The sequence below is a fragment of the Varanus komodoensis genome, unplaced genomic scaffold (assembly GCF_004798865.1).
Source record: "Varanus komodoensis strain SLA01 unplaced genomic scaffold, ASM479886v1 scaffold13_1, whole genome shotgun sequence".
Lineage (NCBI taxonomy): Eukaryota > Metazoa > Chordata > Lepidosauria > Squamata > Varanidae > Varanus > Varanus komodoensis.
In genome coordinates, this window is record NW_025335408.1 from 9,513,977 (window position 1) to 9,536,727 (window position 22,751).

The 22,751-nt window shown below is 44.5% G+C and overlaps 1 protein-coding gene across 2 annotated transcripts in view; it reads left to right on the top strand.

Annotated features, from left to right (window-relative positions):
* The window catches only part of CAV1 (caveolin 1), a 34,817-nt gene extending 15,745 nt beyond the window's left edge, over nucleotides 1–19,072 (top strand). For both annotated transcript variants that reach the window (XM_044423057.1, XM_044423058.1), the window contains exon 3: nucleotides 14,797–19,072. In XM_044423057.1, coding sequence (XP_044278992.1) covers nucleotides 14,797–15,138 — 342 coding nt within the window. In that variant the 3' untranslated portion in view covers nucleotides 15,139–19,072. The remainder of the gene's footprint in view (nucleotides 1–14,796) is intronic.
* Nucleotides 19,073–22,751: the final 3,679 nt, after the last annotated feature.

A 22,751-nucleotide genomic window follows, 5' to 3' on the forward strand; every position in this document is an offset into this window, starting at 1 on the left:
GACATGCTGTAGCACTGAAATTAATGGCAATGTGAACCAGCCTTTTCCACCATGATAGCCCCCAGGTGGGTTAATGCAGAACTCTTATCATCCCCAGCCAGCACAGGCACTGCTGGCTAGGAATGATTGGCAAGGTAGTCCAACTCATCTATGTTGGGGAATGCTAATTTAAACTGTTTGGAAAGGACAGGTAGTTGCAGGATAGCCCCTTAACAAGTTTGATTGGTATGTTACCCTATATGGGGAATGCAGACCTAGGCTCAGTTATGCATGACCTAATTTCATCTAAATTAGACTCCTGTAATGAGCTGTAAGTGGAACTGTCCTTGAACATGGGTTGGCATCTTCAGCTGATGCAAAATGCAGCCACTGGCGGCTTTGTTGGGGTTTGCCACTAGACAGATCATATTCACACCAATTCTGCACCAGCTGCTTTGGTTGCTGTGCCTGTTTCAAAGTGCCGGTATGGACCTTTAGAGTCTAGTGAGGAGAAAAAGTGAAGGAAAAGGTGGGGTGAGAAGAATAATTAGGCTACAGGCTGGGAGTGGAGAGAAGTGGCAGGATAAAGGGGTAAGTGGGAAAGAAAAGGCAAGGCTGTGAAAGGAGAGAAAGAAGGCTAGGCCAGGAAAGGGACAGAAATAGCAAGGCAAGGGATTCAGAAGTAAAATGAAAGAAACCCTCTCTGCGGATGGAAGCAACTCTTTCTGGTTTCCCCTCCCTCCCAGCTTTTGGACTTGCTTTTTCTCTCTCTTCTCCACCATCTTGACTAATCAGGCCCTCACTCCAACCATGACATGATTAGTCATATCCTCCCTGGGAGCCATTTTGTGTTGGTGCCCATAGGAGTTTCTCAGAGCCCAGAGGTTTAAAAGGTCTGGGGATCCCTGCTTTACCACATACCAACATAGGAATCAAGACTTTATCTAGCTTGGGCTTAAAGAATTATTCCTCAGGAATTAAGCCAGCGATTGTGTTTGCTCTGATCAAAGCTTCATTCTGTTTATGCTTCGTTTTTGTAAGCATAATTGAACCCTTGTGTACTGATCTCCACTTTAATGCCAGTGCCCATGAGTCATAACTCCATAGGAAAATGTTTTCCTGCTATAGTGACAAGCCAGCTATGTGCAAATTGTGTGTGTAAGAGTCAAAACAGCACTCTGTTGGGCAAGAGCAACGGCCATTCCGGCCAGTCTCCAAAAGCAGCTTTTTGGCATGCAACTGCCCAGCATATGGTGCCCATGTATCTCTCCCCAGGGAATATGCACTACCTCCTCCTTTAAACATTATGCCAGAAGCACAGAAGGCGGGTGCGTGAGTCCCTCACATCTGGTTTTCCCACTTCAGCATGACACACACACAGCCCCAGCAACAGAGCTTAGCAAGTAGCACTTGATATCTACTTCGTGTCTTGCTGAATCCAGCATCAAATCCTCTGTAGCCATGACTAGGAAAAGTAATGCCCCCTCCCTACCTGGAAGCACCCTCGTGGCTCTGGGCGAAAGCCAGGAGAATGTCTCAAGCTGGTGAAAAGATTGTGGAAAGGAGAAAAACGCACATCCCTCCTGATCAGCTTGGACCAAGCTTCCCTGTCTATGACACATGCCGGAAACATTCCGGGTAGCTTACAGCAGAGTTGCCAGAATATACAGGCGGACCAGGGTGAGGGCGCCTGGTTTAGTCTTTAGGCATGACATGTAAAGTTAACGTGGAATGAAGATCAGGATTGTGCTTTCTGCCTTTGTCCCTCCCCTGTGTGTTTTCAAGAGACTGGAGTGTCCACACTTAGAGGGCACATTTGGAATTTTGAGAAAGTGGCACAGGCGCTCTCGCAAAATGGTGGCCATAGTGGGCGTGGTTGGTCATGAGACACTCTTTTCCCAAAAAGCAGTCTGTTGAGACTAAAAGGGAAGTGACTTCCAAAGAACCTAAATACATGTGTTTAATGTAAAACTAGGAGCCTAGATGGGGCAGGGAGCCTGGCGAGTGCTACCATGTTAAGAGGCTCTAGTAATAGACTGTTGTCTGTGCCTTCTCACATTCTTTTCCCTGCACTGACTGAACTTATGGAAGGGGATTGTGCCCTACCCTCAGCTTCTGCATGGGGTTTCCTGGCCCCACTGGGCATAGAAGAACAGACTGATTCTCCTGCTTTGTGCAGCGCTAGTGATGTGTCTGAGTTCTTCCATGTGACTCAAGAACCCTGAGCAATCAGAGTTCCAGATTCTGTGGATGAACCTGTATACAGGTGTGCCCATTCTCTCTTTCAGCTGTCTGCGCGGAACTGGGGACAGACATGTGCAATTCTACTTCCCTTCTCCACATGTTGCCAGTGTATAGAAGGGAACATGCAAACAGGGATCTTTTGAAGAAAACCTATTATTATATTTATGTCCCACCGTTTTTCTTTCCAAGGAACAATTGCTATAGATGTAGGCTCTGATCTATGTGAATATAATATAGAACTGTGCAAAAAGGTCCCCCAAAGGTCACGTGAGGGCCACAAATCATGGGAACAAGCATGTATGCATGCAGTTTCTGAGTAAATAGAGTCTGTCCATACCAGATATTAGATGCATGTCAATCAGGACAAGAGCAGAGCTCTCAGGTATAATCCCAGACATGAACCCTTTTCTTCATGTTCCCTGTACATCCATGTCATGTTAACAGAGCTTCTGGCTTCCACGTTCATGAATGCCTCTTAAATGAAGATGGGTGTTCCATAAAGCATATAAAATAATACAAACTGAGAGACATAAATATCAGGTGGAAAAGCATGCTGCTTTGAACTTTGCCTACATGTAGTTAAAATAAGACCCCATCACTGCATGCTTTGTCTGATGTGACAAAAGCAGAGATAAACATGCTGACTTGAAAGGTACGGGACGTTTGTGCCAAGCGGCACACTTCAGCATTCTCTGCCTTCCAGAACATTTCTCTTAACAGCTTTCAACTCTAGACCTCACTTGAGAGAAGGCCAAATTCATCAAGGATGTAGAGTTGATTGGTTTGGGAGGAATTACATGAGGGATGAGTGTGACCCACAGTATTGTTTATATCTGCTGCATTGGCTTAGTTTTCAGCAAAGTGGTGACTGATAAGTTTAGCTCCTCAAATAGGAAAGGGAAAAGATTCCATCTCAGCTAAAGGTGAAAGTGCTGCATTCTTTAGTCAGTCTGCTCCAGTGAAAAACATAAGCTAGGATTTTTAAAGGACAGGAAGGAGCTGAAGATCCAAATGGCCCTTCAGAAAGGGAAGATGTTAAAAACTATGACAAACATGTAAATTGGCAGCAGACTTGTTTAAGTCAGATAATACTTCCCTTTCTTTGATGGGAAGAAGCTCTTCATTTGCAAAAGGAAATTGACTGAAAGAGCTTTTTGACATCTAGGCTCCTTCTCATCTAGCACTATGACCATAGTATTCAGGATTAAGTATTTATCTAACTCTGCAACTGGGAGTGCAATGTTTAGTGCAATAATTCCTGTAATGCCATTATTTGAGCCCAGCCGCTGTGGCATCTGCCTTCATCAACAGTGCCCATCAAAAGAAGCAGAAAGTTGGTCTCTTCCTGAAATGGCAGACTTCAAATATGGGGTTAACTGGACAGGAGAACACTTAGTGCCTTCATCAGAAAGGACTGCCTGTGACGAGCTTTTGAAAGATGTGTACCTGCGATAGAGCCTTAAGAAGTCCTGTCATTTGCTTTAGCACAACAGATCATGGTTCAGGGATTCACACAGAGAGGAGATAAATACATGGAATGGGGAGACTCGATCGTGGGCACTGGGGCTTCCACCATGATCCCACTGACTCCAGAGCTATTGTATCTTGTGGGATCAGATGAACAAAACTGCTGTCAGTCACCTGGAATATAGAACTCTTTGTGTTGGCTACCCTGTGCAGGGAGTCTCTGGAAGTGCAGCGTGGAAGGTCTTTTGGGCTGCAAAGAGCACGCTTGTCCTAGTCCTGCTGTGTTTCAGTGTGCTCTTCAGTTCTGTCCTGGCTTGAATCCTCAGTGTTCACTTCCAGGCACAACTCCTGGTTCATGGCTACACTCTGGCAACTCCCACTGGCTCAGGCTGGACGGTTCTGAACTAGAAGAACGGTTCTGAACTCTGGCTCAGCAGTCGTGGTTCTTCAGGGCTAGTTTCAGCACTCCAGATCTAGAGCCTGAGATTTATTTTTCTTTTGTGGGGTGGGAGGAACCTATGGACAGTTGTACGTGTCTGAGGACTTTTGGGCAAGGACTTGCGATGGCCATGAAAACTGCCTCACTAAATAATGTGGGTTATGTTGTTGTGAGGGTCACATGGAGCCACTGCTTTGCCGCTGTAGCTGTCTCAGTACCAGATTAATTCTGCATGCTGCTCCAACACCAGCCTTCCCAACCTGGTGCCCTCCAGATATACTGGATTGCCAATTCCCATAATTCCAGACAGCATGACCATGAAGTTTGGGATTTGCTCTCCAGCACATCTGGAGCAACCCAGCTGGGGAAAGCTTTTCCACACTTTATCTTGTGCAACTATGTGTGAGCTGACTTATCGTAATTTTTTCCTTCTAACTCCAGTGTTTCAAGTTGGAGTGAATATCCGGAAGTCTGCTATTACGTGTATATTCCAAAGGAAGTGGAAAAGAGCTGTTTATGGGGGTAGGGAAAACTTCGGGTGGTTCCAGTACTTTCTCTGTAATGCTTGTGTAGCATTTGGCAACTCACTGAAAGTAGTTTCCTCATTAAGACTAATTTGCAAAATTCCCCAAGCCATTCCTAATTGCTGTATAATTATAATCCTAAGGCTTTACATTGAAGGCCACTGTCCCCCTTCCTTCCTAGCCTTCACCCTTTGAATTAACATTAACTGCCACAGTAAACCAATTGTCTGATAGTATTCCAAGTTTAATGATCTCCCCCTCCTCCCCAAAACAAGACTTCTGTGACTCATAGCTATAGACATTTTATGAACAACACATATTTGCTCCAAGTGAATTGTTTCAAAAGGAAACTGCGCTCTATGGGAACATGAGTGTGATAAAATCTTTCTCTATTGTCATAATCTTATCTGTTTTCAGCTGCACAGTTTGGGTCATTAAGCATGCAAGGGCACATCATTTGTCCTTGACCATGACAGTTTCTTATGATTTCTAAAGACTGCAACCCTTTTTTGACGGTTCAATTTGACAATAAGATTCTCAAAACACAGTCATTTAAAGAGAAGGAAAGTGGTGACCTAAAGCTTTTCACTTATGATACCATCAATTAATTCATGTATGATTGTAGACTTTAAACAGAGGGTCTTAATATGGCTTTGTTCAGCACTGTTTCCTATGATGTGGCACTTGATAATAACAGTATAGATCTAGTTTGCTTTTTGCAAATGATTACTAGCACAGTCCCTACTCATAAGTAAGGCTCGTTGCTTTCTGAACTGATAGGAATTTGTGATGAAACATGTCTTAGAGGCATCTGGCAGCTTTACCTAAGACAAGGGAAATGTTTGCTTGGCACTAGAATGCTTACCTTTGGGTAGAGTGAGACAGGCAAGCAGTTGTTTTGATCATTCAAGGGCAGCAAATTGCTACTTAATTTGTTGTTTTTGCATTTTTACTACCGCAGATGGGGATAGGCATTGGTTAGAGTTTCTTCCTTTGTGCCAAAAGAACTTGACCAGCCTTGACAAAATCTGCAAAATGTCTTGGGCTGGTCCTGCTTCTTTCCTCTCCTCCTTTGCAGTTACACTCATGCAGACCATAAATCCCAGATGCCTCTCTTCACCCTTCCCTCCCTTTGGCTTGAAGGTCGCCATTGCCTAGCAACTGCAACATCAGCAGTGCCCTCTACATCATCGCCACCTGTTTTCCCTGATGCATCCAACACTGTATCTGTGTCAGATCCGGCTACCACATGGCACTATGTGCAATTCATGCTTAGGTTATATAATTTAGGGTATGTTAGCATTGCAGTCTGCTTAACATTCTCTGTTGGATGTGTTCATATGTGTGCAGGGTTAGGCAATCATTTGGAGCCCATGGGTGCATGTGACAGTTTGATAAACTGTCCTGGGCACTGTCACAAAATGGCTGCCATATGGGTTGTGGCTATGCCCAGAGGACAAGGAACCTTCTCAAAAGACTGCGCACAACCACCATCTTAGGGTTGAATGCCAAATGCAGATTTACACATGCATTGTTCACTGTTTCCTATCTTTATCTGGAACTGGAGACCTCCACTTTTATGTGTGAAATCACTTGTTTGAAAGTGCCTTCATTAAAATTGAACCTTGTACCAAAAATGTACAGAAGTGTAACTTCAGGCCCTCTCTCCAGAGTGGCATGTGTTAATGAGCATGGCCTGGTTTGTATATTGGGGTGGATGGGAAATTGAAAATTGCCATGATACAGTCCTGTCTGTGAGAGTGGCTATTTGAAACTGGTGGTGATCTGCGTGTGTGGACTGCAGACATGGGCATGTGACTCTCCAGGGGGAAGCACACGCTGATGAACAAGCGCTGTTCCTCATGTCACTTCCCACCCCCCTTGGTAAGCAATAGAGCATGTTCTTGCCTAGGGCTCTCCAAGCTTTTGCGGTTGGTGGACACATTTGGGATGTAAAGAGAGTGTCAGGGGTGCTTCCACAAACTGTAATTCATCCAGACAACTAAGTTTAAACTGAGGTGGGGCTTGGGCACCAAACACTCCCCTGTTAACTTCTATGGTGGTCTTAACCATGCAGGAATTTATACTGCAATTCTATAAATGCCTATTCATAAGTAAGTTCACACTAAGCAATGACTGCAGCCTGTTAGATGCTTTTGTAATATATACAGGTGTGGGCTTTTTCAAAGTAATAAAGGAATGGACCGTGCTAGTTATGAAGCTACAATTATTTCCCTTCCTGCCTCCTAGACATACTGCAGCCTCCTTCAACTCTTGGATCTTGGAGATTACTGTTTCCAGGAAATCAAATGTCATAATGACTAGTGACAGTGATCTTAGGTTTTACAAACTTGGCCTGCTGGCTCATGCATCTGGGGGTCACTGCCATAAACACACCCAATTGCAGAACGAATGTTTATATTTCTTGCAGCAAACATGAACAAGAGCTTCTGTAGGAGTGAGGCAGCAAAACTGAATGGCTGGAAACAAAGAATCCCTGAGCTCAGAAACTGGACTGTAAATGAAGATGAGCAGCCGATGCTATTTAAAGCTTTGGCCCCACACCAAAGGTTTTCAGGGTTTATTGGGCTTGGTCGAAGTTTATTCCCAAAGCTAAGTTCCTGTGACTTACAGTGCCATCAGCATTCAAATGTCCTGGTAATCTTATGACCTGCTCTGGGGTCTACAAAATAACACCCCCATCCCGTGTCCATGGCATAAAAGCAGTCAGTGTCTTGCAACTAAAATATTTTAATAGTCCCTTGGCAAATCTGTTAGGTGGACCCAAACAGCTACCGACTGTAGTTGTATCCTATTTCCATGATGTAGTGGTTACAGCAGGGGTAGGTAACCCACTGTTTGGGACTACAACTCCCACTGTTTGGGACTACAACTCCCAGAAACCCTGACCCTTGGCTGTGTTGGTTGGGGCTGGCAGGAGCTGCAGTCCAAAGTTTCTGGAGGCTTCCAGGTTCCTCTCTCCAGATTGAATTATCAGACTAGGAGTGGAGAGACCCAGGTGCAAGTCTTCACCCTGCTGTGGAGCTGACTGGGTGAGTTGTGGCCAGGGACTGTCTCCCAGATACCTCACAGAGTTGCTGCAAGAATAAAGGAGGGCAGAGGAAGAAGGATGGGTGCTGCCCTGAGCAGCTCAGAGAAAGAAAGGGATGCGAGTATAATACGTAAGGATATCTCAGTAAATGTAAATTAAGCGAACGTACAGTTTCAGGATGGTCATAACAGAATGCACAGGTCTTGGCATATCATCACCTAACGCTCTGTTGGCATAAGCCAAAAAAAGCCATTGACTTCCAGTTTGAGATCTTCTGTTCCAAAGCAGTGCTGCCCTTCAGGGTGCTATGAGTCAATTTAGATAAGTAATGGTAAGCTACAGACATGTTTACGTATAAATAAACATGGCATATTTTAATCTCTCTGTGGCTGGGAGCAATAGATACTCATGCCCCTTTTCAGCAGTCTCATGACCTTTGTCTCATGCAGCTGAAATGCGGCTTTCTGCTTTGTGTCGGGATGGTATCAGGAAGTAAAATGGGTCACCTCTTGCTGCCACATACCTACAGTTGCTCACTGCCATCCAGAGACTTTGAGCCGCCACGCGCATTGCAGATGGGATGACAAGTTCATCAGTGACCAGCATGAAAGGACTTCATGAGACACCTGTGGGCTGTTGAGGTGGGGATCCCTTGCCCAGCTCTCCCTTCCTTGTCCCTTCAGTTACATCATCTTGAGTGATGTGATGGGGGACAGTGTTCAAAGAAAATTCAGCATTTTGCAGGACTTCATCACAGCACCTAGAAAGAATTATCAGCATATACGGAAATCAACACGTGGACCTGGAATTATTCTTACCCTATCGTTGCCTTCCGTAGCTCCTTAATTCCAGGAATATTAAGGAGAGCCAGTGTGGTGTAGTGGTTAAGAGCATGGGACTGGGACTCAGACGTCCTGGGTTCTAGTCCCCACTCAGCCATGGGGACAACTGGGTGACTTTGGCCAGTCACAGACTCTCAGCCCAACCTACCTCACAGGGTTGATGTTGTGGGGATAAGATGGAGGAGGAGATGTAAGCTGCCTTGAGCCCTTTGTAGGAAAAAGGCCAGATATAAATCAAAAAATAAATAAATAAATAAACCAAGGTCACTAATTTATGGCACACATTAGCAGATGCTGTTCACAAAGTAATATTTTTCACTGTTGAAAGAACCATGATAAATATTAAGTTTATGCAGCCTTTCTGATCATTAATGAAACAGTAAATTGCATCTTTATTGTGCCAATTTAAGATAGTTGACTTTTCAATCAGTTAAGGGGCTTTTAACTGATTGGGTACTGTAATATAAAATACTATTGTATACTGTAGCATATTAAAACAAGATATATTTGCAAACAAAGAAAAACAAAAATCAAAAAAACAAAAACAAAGTTGTCTCTGTAAACAAATAATATAGACAAATATTTGGGTTGTATCTCCAGTGTAAATCGAACTTGCTCCCCTTTAATTTAGTCAGGGCATGTGAGTGGACACTGGCTTCTCTGAAATGGCTTGACTTTGGTTCCTGGGTATATGCAAGCACAGCCAGTGTACACACAGCAGAATTAGCAGCTGCACGTTGAATTTGCACAACAAGGTTCAAATAAGGTTCTGCATGAAAAGTAGACCTCACCCCTGGAATTCCCTTTCCCTTGAGATTCACCAAAACTGATAGGGCTTCTCTGGGCAAACATTTAGCAGCTGATGATAAAGATGGGTATATGTAAAGAGCTAACATGATATTGTGTTAATTGCACGGCTTGCAGCCATGTGAAGGACTGAAAACTAAACATTCTAGGTGTGCAGTAGAGGATGGGTAGGATTTTCACAGAGGAATTTCACTTTCCTCTGCATGGAGAGTGGAGATGTCCATTTCACCAGCCATGGTCTCCATAAAAATCCATCCATTCCCATACTGCAATAAAGAATAGGGTAAATAGGCTGTGTTGGGAAGCAATTTTAGTTGAGTTCACAGGTGGGAAGGGAAAAGCTTTCCTTCCTTGTCTATTGTTGTCCCACTGGAAATTTCCCAAACCTAAGATTAATTGTTAACATTCCTTGACATATCTGCTACCTATGCAATTAAATATGCCCTTAGATCTATATGTTACTGTGTTGGCTGATGGCATCTACTAGATCCACTGATGCTTTCACATTTTCTTCTACTTCAGGAAACATAGGCAAGTGTTAAAACTGTACGCATAAAAGAAACACAGGGACACACACACACACCAACCCAGCTATCCCTTGTTGAAAGGGAATGTCTGAAAAGAAACTAACTCTTGTGGCCAGCTCTGGGGATCAAGAAGCCTGCAGAATTAAGGTTTCTTATTCATGCAGGAGATTGCATTTTCAGCCAAATGAAAATGTCCAAATGAAAGGATTTTCAGAAATGTGAATATTCTTGCAGTCTTTCTTCACATCAACATGGGGAAGACAGGGCGGAAGGACACGGCATCTCCTCCCCACTTACAGTTTCAGGAAGCTTGCATGGGCCTGCTGTGCTTTTTTAAATATCCTTGTTACATTTGTCAAATGAAGACTGATGAACCTATTTCATATTGCATGAGAGGACAGCACATGACACACAATAGAGCCAGTGACATTCACAAGTCATTTCCCTGAAGATGGTGTCTGAAGCATCATTTCTAAAGAATCTTGGGACACCTTTTCTACATATATTCCTAACCTCTAGGAAACATTCAAGTTTTATAACCTGTGAGTTTCAATTTTTTTCTGTAAATTATATCAATTTAGATTCAACACTATAATTGCCAATATCCTTGTCTAATATTCTGCAATATAACATAAATACTAACAACTGATAATTACAGTGACAAAATATCATACTATTGAACTGAAGCTCAATCCAGACAAGATGGAGGTCCTGTTGGTTGGTGGCTTGGGCCTCAGGACGGGGGACTTGGGCCTTGTCCTAAATGGGGTTGCACTCCCTCTGAGGGACAGGGTTCGCAGCTTAGGAGTGCTCCTTGACCCTGAGCTGTCTCTAGAAGCTCAGGTGATGGCGGTGGCGAGGAGCGCCTTCCTTCAGCTTCGGCTGATACATCAGCTGCTGATACATCTCCTTCCTGGAGAATGACTGCCTGGTGACAGTGGCACACGCGCTGGTAACTTCCCGATTAGATTTCTGTAACGCACTCTACGTGGGGCTACCCTTGAAGACGGTCCGGATACTTCAGTTGGTGCAGAACAGAGCTGCCAGGTTGCTGACGGGAACTGGGCGTTGTTCTCATATAACCCAAGTTCTCCGTCAGCTCCACTGGCTCCCAGTTGAAGTCCGGGCCCAATTCAAGGTGTTGTTGATGACCTATAAAGCCCTCAACGGCTTGGGACCTGGATATCTAAAGGAACGCTTGTGCCCATATATGCCCTCCTGCCCCTTGAGAGCAGCAATGGATGCCCTTCTCCGGGAACCCTCTGTGAATGATATTAGAGGGCTTTCTCTGTGGTGGCGCCCCATCTATGGAATGTGCTCCCCAGAGAGGTCCGCCTGGCGCCATCGTTATTTGTTTTTTGGCGCCAGGCTAAGACCCTTTTATTTAAAACTTATTTTAATTGTTAAATTATTTGAATTAATAGGATTTTAAATTTTTAGCCAAGAATGCACCAGGGATTTTTAAACTTTTTTAAAGTTATATTGTTATTATTTATGTATCTATGTATCCTTTGTGAGCTGCCCCGAGGCTTTGTTGCAATGGGGGCGGCATAGACATGTTTTAAATAAATAAATAAATAAATAAATAAATAAACAAACAAACAAACAAACAAACAAACACTATTGAATAAGTAGTTGAATAACTATGATATCCCAGTAACTTGGGTATCCATGTTGTAATATAAAAAGAAGCTCAACAGTTTCCTTTGCAATGTATTACCAAGAAAAATACTAAATTTTAAACTCTGAAACTTTGGGCTTTCTTTGTGAATCTTCTTGTCACCTGGGAAGTATGATTTGTTTGATTTTTCCCCATGGATAGTGCATTTTTCATGCAGTCCTAAACAGCATTTTCTCAACATTGTTAACAAGTCTATTTGAACTCAAGTACTGTCAAACACATCAAGAAAGGGCTGCTTTTATTTGAAGAATGAACCATCTAGGTTTTGGGTTAACTTGCATCTTTTAAATTAATCAAGGTGTTTTACGAGCCAGTGTGCTACAAAAAAGTATTCATCATCTTTTATATGGAATTGAGAGTATAAACCATTTGGCACTAGCAAATTGCCAGTGGAAATAAATAACTGGAGTGTATTTTTCCTTCCAGGCTCACCACAGAATTAGGGTTATTCTTGCAATGTGTTCTCTACATTAAACGTTTTTAAAACTTCCAAAAATGTAATGTCTGTATTCTTCATCACTGATCATGTTGAATTTGAATGGTTGTAAACCCAACAAGTGTACAACTGTGAAGAGTCCCCCCAATTTTCTCTACAGGTTTCCGTGATAGGTTTACAATCTTACATCCATTTACCCATGAAAAGGCCCCATTGAAGCCATGTGGTTGTTTCTCCTGAAAACATATTCATCAAATATTTGTAGAATAGAATGCTCAGAAGAAATAAGGACTGTTGCAGTAGCAATCGAATGCTGTTCTGAAATAGCTGCCAAGATATCGGACCTTATTGTAGAGTGTTGTGCTTAAAGAGGAAAATATAGCAGTTAAATAATTCTAAGGCAAGCAAACCATATTTAGCCTGCTGTCCCTAATTCCAGGACAAACAGGCCATTTAGTTCCTTTCAGGACTTTCTTTGTGAAACAGAAAAACTGCAAGCAGAACCCTTCGGGAGCCACCCATTTGATTGGAAAAGCGCAGTGGTTGCTTGTTGGTGGCTTGGCAAAGGCACTGGGTATGGAGACCCAGTTCTCAAGCTGCAGTGTAGTCGTGATTCTAACGCATTCTATTTGGGATTGCCCTTACAGGGTAGGAATGAGAAATCTGTGGCCATCCAGATGTTCTTACGCTGCAGTTCCCATCATCCCTCATTCTTGGCAATGAGGACTAGGACTGATGGAAGTTAGGGCCGCACAATCTCTAACCCTATTGCTGGGCCTAATAAAAACCCTTGGTTTGGGAACACAAGGTGGATGATCCTCCATCCTTCTGCCTAACCACCATGAGGTGACTGCCTTCAGCCACTTTCCAGGAATCAAACATGATTCTTGATCTTGTGAGTGTTTGAAACATGTCCTGATTTCAAAAAGGCTTGGTTTTGAGAGGAGTGAATTCCTGCAATCAGGACTACTAGAAATCCTCTAGGTAGTTTTGGGGTATGGTATGCACACCATCTGCTGCGAAGGGAATGGCATGTGTGAGGCAGTGTGTATGCCAGATTGCCCCTTCTTTGCCTCTCAGAAAAGGACTAGATCAGTCAATCGGCACTCATATGTCCTGTAATGCATATTAGAGCATGCATGCAATCAGGGTTGTGGTACACAGTAGACGATGTGGGGCAGACAAGGGGGTTACGATCTGCTGTGCACATGTGAAGGTTTCAAAAGGTGACAGGTTCCATAAAGTTGAGTTGCATAACTTTAAAATACATTGAGAATGAAGATGATTGACTTGCCTTTTGTGTGCAGGTGACAGGTCACCAGTTTCCATCCAGTGGATCTTTTAGCTACAGATCTCTGGGATCTGTTGCACATCGTCTGCAGCATCCTTCCCCAACCTGGTGACCTTCAGAGGCATTTGGACCACAACTCCCAGAATTCCCATCTAGCAGGGCCATTGACTCTGCGTGTTGCAATCCAAAAGTGTCCGGAAGGCACAAGGTTGGGGAAGGCTGTTCTACAGCATCCTTCTCCAACATGGTGTTTTTGAAATATTCTGGATTACAATTCCAAGCATTCTTCACCATTGGTTATGCTGAAAACCTCTGGAGGGCACTGGGGCAGGGATGGACTATTCTAGAGGGTCCTTCCCATCTGTCAGGAGAAAGGGTTTTTTTGGGGGGGTGCGGGGGCTGAGGACCTGCTGTGGAAAGGAAGCAGGGGAATCATAGTGTGCACCCAAAAGCAACATACAGTTCATTGATCCAAACTTCTCTGTTCTCCTTTTCCTGTAAACCTGAAATACCTCCGATCTTTGGTTATTTTGGCTGCAATAAATATCCTGTGCTGTGGATTATATCAAAAATACATTCATGTGGTGTGTGGATGAACTATTTTGTCTCAACTTGTTTCTGGTAATTTTCTTATGGAAATGTTATGACAATCGTCCTAGATATTTTGGCTTTTCTCCCTCAGATGATGAATTATGTATTTCCTTGGATAACATGTTTTTCTTTCATAAAGACCCAAACCCCTAAAGTACAAAGGAGAGAATATTTCTTCTTAGTGGCAAAACTACATATTACTTACCATCAAGCTCCAATCCACGCTTGGAAAGCCAAGAACAGGTGCAAGGACTCCAACATTTCATAAGAGTACACATTAGCACTTCCACAAAAGATATGAATCATACACAATACTTTGAGTGCCTACATTTACATGCTGCTTCACAAGTTATTCAGCGTAATTTCAATTCCATAAAAAAAACATTCCCCTTCACAACAACACGCACAACTCTAAAATGGGTAGGAAACTTGTGTCCTTCAGAATGTTTGACCTACAGTTCCTATCATCCCTCAACATTGACTGTGCTGGCTAGAACTGATGGAAGCTGTAGGCCAAAATATCTGGAGGACAACACAAGAACAGAGAGAATGAACATAGTCAAAAGTGTTGTTTGGTACAGAAATTACGTAATGTTTGATACCAGTTATACCCTTTGCTTGAGGTATGGCTTGTTTATAGCTGAAACTGTAGCAACTGAAAAAGCAAATGAGCTTCCTGTATTTTCACTACTTGTGCTAAGACATACCAGGAAGATAGTTGACTCCCATCTCTTCTGCCGTCTTTCAGACATGAGCATTGATTCATACAGGTTACTCTGGATATTAGATAACATGGCTGATACATCCTGGCCTTCAAAAATGGTTCAATTTTTTCCAGATGGGTGGTTTGAAAATGTGTAGCTGTGATTGTCCATTGTGGCCTTACTTCTCACTTTATGCTCTCCTTTGTTTGCAGATTGATTTTGAAGATGTGATTGCTGAACCCCAGGGAACCCACAGCTTTGACGGGGTCTGGAAAGCCAGCTTCACCACTTTCACTGTGACAAAATACTGGTTTTACCGCTTACTGTCTGCAATCTTTGGCATTCCCATGGCTCTCATCTGGGGCATCTACTTTGCCATTTTGTCATTCCTCCACATCTGGGCAGTGGTGCCCTGCATCCGGAGCTACTTGATTGAGATTCAGTGCATCGGCCGAGTTTATTCTATCTGTATCCACACCTTCTGTGACCCGTTCTATGAGGCTGTTGGCAAAATGTTCAGCTCTATAAGAGCAACAGTACAGAAGGATGTGTAACTGACATTTCAAGGAGTACACAGAGTGGGTCTTCTCTTCCCCCCTGCCATTTTTTGGTGCCAGTCTCAATGATGAACGAAGTGACCGGCATTCAACAGTATCAGTTATTGAAGCAATCAAGTCCAACTTGAATGCAGCAAAGAATTGCTTACTAAAACTTTCTTACTACGTAATCCTTCCTGGATTTATATTGCTCACTGTTTTCAGGAGGGAGTTCAGTTAGCTTTATAAACACACACACACTAAAATTTGCTGCTTTCCCATTCCTATCTGCCTATTATTTTGCTGACCCTTTGGCAAACCGACATATTCTGCTTACCCCTTCCATTCATTTGTTGCAAATTAAATTCTCAACAATATAATAAAGAACTGCCAAAAGCAAAAATCTTTCCAGCACTATAACACTGCTTTTCATTTTACTGTGAGCAAATGGGGTCTAAAGCTATTTCAGCATAATGGACATGATAAGCTGGCAGATTTTTAAAGAATGTTCTTTTTCAAATGTATTGTGTTCGACTGTAGCTCTTTCCTGTAGTGGACAATATCTAACTGCTACACACAGCTAGATCTAAGTAAATAACTAATATATATGCTTGACGAGAGAGAGAGAGAGAAAGAGAGAGAAATCCAAAGCCTTCAACTTGGACAACATTGCACATCCTCAGAAAGCTACAACCTGGCTTCTTCTTTCCTGTTTTTTTGTCCCCACTGAGAGATGACTTGCAGATCTTTATATCAATAAAAGGTATACGGAAGGCACTGCCTTAATACTTTAAAAAATGTCACATCATTCATCTAACCCTGTATCACGAACTTCTGATGGGTGGCTCTAGGACTTCCTGGATCTCCCTGTAGAGTTCTTCCACTTCTTCTTTAGATCCCCCTTACTGGATGTGCCAAGAATGGACCATAAAGCCTCCTATAAATGCAAAATGAACATGTCATCACCAGACCATGGATTCCAGTATTCAGGCTCAACATTCAAGCCAAAACTGTGTTGCAAACACATTTTCTGGACTTTGGGTCAAGTTCAAAAGCACTTGCATCTGCAGAGCTCCTACAACATCGTCCCATTTATATGATGCTTCATCCCCAAGCTAAGATTTAGGCAGGGATACCATATTCACTGCAGCAACACTGAGCAAAGCAGACAAGGAAATATCACTGTGGAGGATCAACTGTTCTTTTTGCAGGGGAAACATGTCAAGATGTGTCCAGTGAATGCAGAGTTTTCCAGCTATGAACTGGGGTTTTAAGGGTGGTTTGGTTTGGTGGTTTTATGAGGGGCAGCATTAAAATTCCCTCGTCAGCCAAGGTCAGCATGCTGCCAGTACATTCACGCTTTGCTTATTTCGCACTAATCCACCACGAGAAGAGTGGCTTTAGCAGCCCTACATGGCAATTCCCTTTTTTCCACTCCTCAGCGAGCTGTATGCATCAATCAGGAAGCCTTCATGGAGGTAATTTGTGTGAAACTGACTGAAAAATATACAGAAATAAAGCATTTGCAACATTATTTCATGCTGTGACCTGATTAGGGGCTCTCTGCGATGAACCATGCTGAGAAAGAACCATCCTTGATTTGCCTGAATCTGTTTGTTGCTTTTTTCAAAAAGTAGCTGTGAGGTTATGTTAGCTGGGATAAGCCTTCTTATGAATTTAAACTGAGGAATTTCAAGGCCTGAGCTTGCTCTTGCTGGGATCAATCCCAGGGAGGACTTGTTTGAATCTTTAGCACAAAACCTGTAGTGACTTTCAGGTACAGCCCACCTGTCACCTGAGAATTCCTTGCATAATTCTTCTTACTGTAGAATTGCTTTAAGCCTGTTTTACTTTAATAGGACACTTAACAGTACAATCCTATGCATGTGTACTCAGACGTTGATCCCATGCAGTTCAAAGGGATCAGTGCCACCCACGATCCTTGGCAGCCTGAAGTGAAGTTTGAATGGTGCCACCTTTCACCACGAATTCCAGCATGGTCAGCCTTTGAAGCAGTCAGGTTTCTTCTTGCCACCTTCACCCCAGATAGTGCTGCCTGAAGTAGGACACAGTAAGGCCAGACTCCTAGTAAGTGTGCAAAGGATTGTAGCCTTAGTCCACCAGCAGCACTGCCCACGTTGTGACTGATAGGCGACTTCTGTTGCCAGCCTAGTGCTTATTGGAGATCAGCCTTGGATTCCTTTCTTAATTGAACAGCTTATCATTGTTACAAGCTGCTTGCATAAATTGCACAAATGAGGTCAAGATGGCCTGGGCTGCGAATCACACTGATTTTTGAAATGGCACCCCTAATCCACTGTTTCCAAGGGATTTCTGGGTGACCATTTCATTGCAAAATAAATGGACAGTTGTTGCAAAAGATCCATTCATCCTTCCATAATCTGATGCTTTTTGGTTGGGGACAAACTATTCCCCTATATTGGTCTGCAGGTATCATATGCACATTTATTCACTGTCATTTTTCCAATACTCAAGCAGTAATACTTTACTGCTGGAGAAATTTAATTCTTTCTCCAACAAGTATATTTAATTACAGTATTTAGGGTGCAGCATGGAATGTAGTTTCCAAGACAAGAAGCACCTGCTTCCCCCTTCCAAAACTTTTTTGAAAGTCTTAGTTTAATAGCATTTCTCCCACCTTGTCTTTTAATTACTATCTGCTCTTGACTGCCTTTACTCAAGCAAGGAAACAGCAATAAGGCCATAAAAGCCGTGAACCCGAGGAAGGTGACGTGCTGTCCTAACATTTTACCATTATCCTATTTCTCCTCTAGGTACCTTTGCAATTTTGTGAATGTGTCACGAGTGGGCTCACGAGTGGCTGTCATGAGGGCATCTTGCCCATTCACAAAATGGCTGCTGGGTTTGGTGTAGCTGGTCACAGAACACTAAATTCCCCGAAGCCAAACTGGTGAGGATAAAAGAAAAACAAATTCCCTAAGAAACTAAGGATGAGGGAGGGGGAGGGGGAGCCAAAATACTCAGCTGTCCCTCTGAACCCAAATAAAGATGGTGTTGGAAGGCAGCACTTTGCTTTGCAGCAAGTCAACTTCCTGGGGGGGGGGGGGGTTGGTTTTTTTTTTTTTAAATTTTAAAAATAATATAAAACTGGGAGAGACAGAAAACTTGGTGGGTGCAGGTTGGGTGTACTGACCCTTAGCAACATTATGCTCACAATCCCAGTTGTGTGGGCCCATGCCTGAAAAATGCTAAAAATTAACATTTTATCATTTGTAAGAGACATAGTAGTTGCCCTGACCAATTTAGCCCTAGTCACTAAGTATGTAACGGGAGGCTTCTGTGCAGTTCCACACATGTTGCTCAAAAGGAGCTAGGCTGTATTCAGTGTCCAGAGAAACCTTGCAAAGTTGAAAAGGGAAAATGAAGTGGGGTATTGCCCACAGGATCTGCTTTACTCAGGGTGCAAGTCACTACTGAAGCCAATGACAAAATGGCAATTTTCAGTAATTCTAAGTGGTTCCCCCAACACTAGCAGGCCTTCAAACATGAAAATGGAACTTCTGTGGATGGGGCGTGTCTTTGTTGTTGGCACATACATTGCAAACCCAGCAACTAAACATTTTTCTCTCTTTTTACGTTGAAAAAACACTGGTCTGGCTATAGTTTTATGTTTTTACTATGTACATAACTGAGAGTGTACTGTTAGATATATATTTTGCAGTATTGCAATGCACATTTGGTGAGAATGTAAACGAGATATATTTTATCTTTACATAAGGAAAATCACTTTGAAATCTATTGCGTTTAAATTGTGTATTCAGAAGGAGTTCCCAAATGCAAATAAATAGCTGATCCAGGATATTTACATAGCTATTGTATGCTTACAAGGTATAATAAGTCACATTTTTTATTCTGCATGTTCAACATCCAAGGCTACAATCTGCACAATAAAAGCTGTTTTCATAGAAAATTCTGAGTAATGCTTTTCTTTAAAAAGATGTGATTTCAAACACAAGTTCCAACTGAAATTTTATTTTATCCTTGTGTGTGTGTGTGTGTGTGGGCTTTTGTCTGGGAGAACTGGCCGAGTGAGGGGTACTGCAGGACAGACAAGGCAGGGGACCAAGGTAGAGTCTTGGAAGAGTTCCCAATGGCAGACCAGGAGATGGCCTTGGTGGGAGTCACGGGTGTTGCTGTCCACTGCGACAGCTGTGACATGTTCACCCTTCTCTCCCAGGAGAGGCAGGGTTACACTTGCCCTCGGTGTAAGCTGGTGGTCCTGCTAGAGGAGGAGTTGAGGTGCCTGAGGGCGAGAGAGCTCTCCAGGCCCCCCGGGAGCAGCCCCCCTCTGAACAGAGGGTTGAGGGAGAGGCCACAGGAGCAGCAGCCGGGGAGACATGGAGGCATGTGACCAATCTGGAGCTGGGAAACAGGTTCTCTTCGCTTGGGGAGGCTGGGGCTGATGAGGCCTTGGGGGACCAGCAGGACCCCCAGCCTGGGACCACATGTGACAAGGGGGCCACTGCAGGAGAGGCGAGGGCCAGGGCACAGCCACCCACCACCACCACCGGGAAGGTATGGCAGCGGGTGATTGTTGTTGGGGACTCCCTGCTGAGGGGCACTGAGGTGGCAGTGTGCCGCCCCAACCTGGAGACAAGGGAGGTTTGCTGCCTGCCGGGCACACGCATCCAGCATGTGAAGGACAGAGTGGAGCATCTTGTTCGCTCTGGGGGTCACCAGCCGCTCCTGGTGATCCATGTGGGCACAAACGATGTGGCCAGGCAGGGTGTGGTTGGGACCACCAGGGACTTTGAGGCCTTGGGGAAGAAACTCAGGGAGCTGAAGGCCCAAGTGGCCTTCTCATCAATCTTGCCGGTCTGTGGATTTGGGACAGGAGGGTCTCCAAGGTGACCGACTGGCTTAGGATGTGGTGCCAGAAGGAACGCTTTGGGTTCCTCGACCACGGCACTTGGTTTCTTGCCAATGGACTCCTGCATGGGACAGGTTACACCTCACGAGGATGGGGAAAAGGTCCTTTGGAGATGCTCTAGCGAGCTTCATCCAGAAGACTTTAAACTGAGCGGGGGGGTTCAGGCCCCCCAGAAACATGTCTGCACTGAACAAGTGTGGGGAGAGGATCAGGGCTCTGGGAGCAGAGTTTTAGAGGTACTGCAGGGTCTGACAGGACTCCTACAGAGAGGGGCCAGGTATCAGGGAGGATGGAAGGAAGGAGGAGGCTGGGAACTCCAAGGAAAGGAAGCGGGAAAGAGTTGAGATGCATGTACACCAATGCTAGGAGGAGCTTGAAGCTCTCCTGGGAATAGGAGGGTATGACCTGGTGGGAATCACAGAAACTTGGTGGGATGAAAGGCAAGTCTGGAATGTGAACATAGGTATCACCTTTTTAGAAAGGACAGGAAGGGAAAGAGGTGGGGGGCGTGGCTTTATATGTCAGGGAAGGGATAGGATGCAGTGAGATAGAATGTAGCACAGATGGGGATTTGGTAGAGGCAGTCTGGGTGAAACTTGGGGGTTTTGACAGGGAAAGAGACCTGACAGTGGGGGTATGTTATCGCCCTCCAGGTCAACTTGAGACCCTGGATGATGTCCTGGCAGGCCAGATTCTAAGGATATCTTGGGGGAGAGACACAGTAATTATGGGAGATTTCAATCTCCCGGATATTAGTTGGGAGACTCACTCAGTGGTGACAGCCAAGTCAAGTTACTTCCTAGAAGCTATAGAGGGAGGGTTTTTCACACAGAGGGTCCAAGAGGCGATGGGGGGGGGGGACATCCTTGACTTGGTCTTAACCAATAGAGAGGAGCTGATGAAGTACAAATTAGGGGAGTTCTGGATGCGAGTGATCACTCCATCCTTTGCTTTGAGATCAGGGGACTGGGGACGTGCAGCAGGTCGAGCACTAGAAGCTGGGACTTCGAGCTGGGACTTCAACTTTGGCCAACTGAAGGCCAGACTGGGGAAACTCTCCTGGGATAGGTTACTGGAAGGTGAGCGAGTTGAGGAGGGGTGGATGGCACTCAAAAGGGAGGTTTTGGAGGTGCAAGCCTTGACGATACCTTTAGTTAGTAAGGTGGGGAGGTGGAAGAGAGCACCGCCATGGATGTGAAAGGAGGTGGTTAGAGGGATTAGACAAAAAAGGAACCTCTAGGAAATGGGTACTGGGGCAAATAGACAAAAGGGTATACCGGGAGGAGGAGGCCTGTTGCAGAAGGATTCTTCGCAAGGCTTAAGGCTGATTACGAACTGAGACTTGCCAAGAATATCAAGAGCAACAAAAAGGGCTTCTTTCAGTGACTGATACGAGGGAACAGGCACAGATGCTAAATGACTATTTTGCCTCTGTGTTCTCCCCAAAGCAGGATGGGGGATATCCTCATAGGAGATTAGATGAGGCTGGGGACTTAGGGACACAGATTAGAGTCACCCCCCCCTGAAGTCGAGGGGCTCCTTAGGGCATGGGACATTACAATGGCTCCAGGCCCTGACAGGGTACACCCGAGAGTTGGCAGGGGTTCTCTCACACCCGCTGGCCACCATTTTTGAGGCCTCATGGAGAACAGGTGAAGTTCCAGAGGACTGGAGGGTGGCATCAGTGGTCCCAATTTTCAAAAAGGGTAATAGAAGGGACATGGGGAATTACAGATATGTTAGCCTTATGTCCATTGTAGGAAAAATAATGGAAAGGCTCATAATAGAGAGAGATCTAGTGATGCTAGATAGGGAAGGGAGGCTGACAGCCACACAACACGGCTTCCACAAAAACAGGTCCTGCCAGACAAATCTTGTGGAATTCTACAGCAAGGTTTCAAGATGGCTGGATGGAGGGGATGCAGTGGATGTGGTATACCTGGATTTCAGCAAGGCCTTTGACAAATACATCAAAGCACTGTCCAGTTGATTAGGGCATGATTGACTAACTGAAAGCAGAGGGTAACCATTAGTGGGGAATCATCGGGATGGCGGCCAGTGACAAGTGGGGTCCCCCAGGGCTCTGTCCTAGGGCCGATCCTGTTTAATCTTTTCATAAATGACATGGAAGAAGGGGTGAACAGTCTGCTGATCAGATTCACAGATGACATTAAAACAGGAGCAGTGGCCACAACTGAGGAGCCGGTTCCAAAAGGATCTGGACAGACTATGGAAGTAGGCAGGAGACAACAAGATGGCATTCAATGTGGATATGTGCAAGGTCTTGCACTTGGGGCATAGGATAGGTGTCATAAGTACAGGCTAGGTGACAAGTGGCTGGAAAGCAGCACTTGTGAAAGGGACCTCGGGGTACTGGTTGACTGCAGGCTAAACGTGAGTCAGCAGTGTGATGCGGTGGTCAAGAGGGCGAATGCCACCCTTGGTTGCATAGCCAGAAGTGTGGCTTCTAGATCGAGAGAGGTATTATTACCACTCTATACGACTCTGGTACACCCACAACTGGAGTATTGTGCTCAGTTTTGAGCCCCTCATTACAGAAAGGATATAGCCAGGTTGGAGTCAGTGCAGTGTAGGGCCACAAGGTTGGTGGCCGGTTTGCAGGGGATGCCGTATGAGGCGAGACTGAGGGAACTGGGTCTCTTCAGCCTGAAGAAGAGGAGACTCAGAGGGGATATGTTGGCGACATACAGGTATGTGA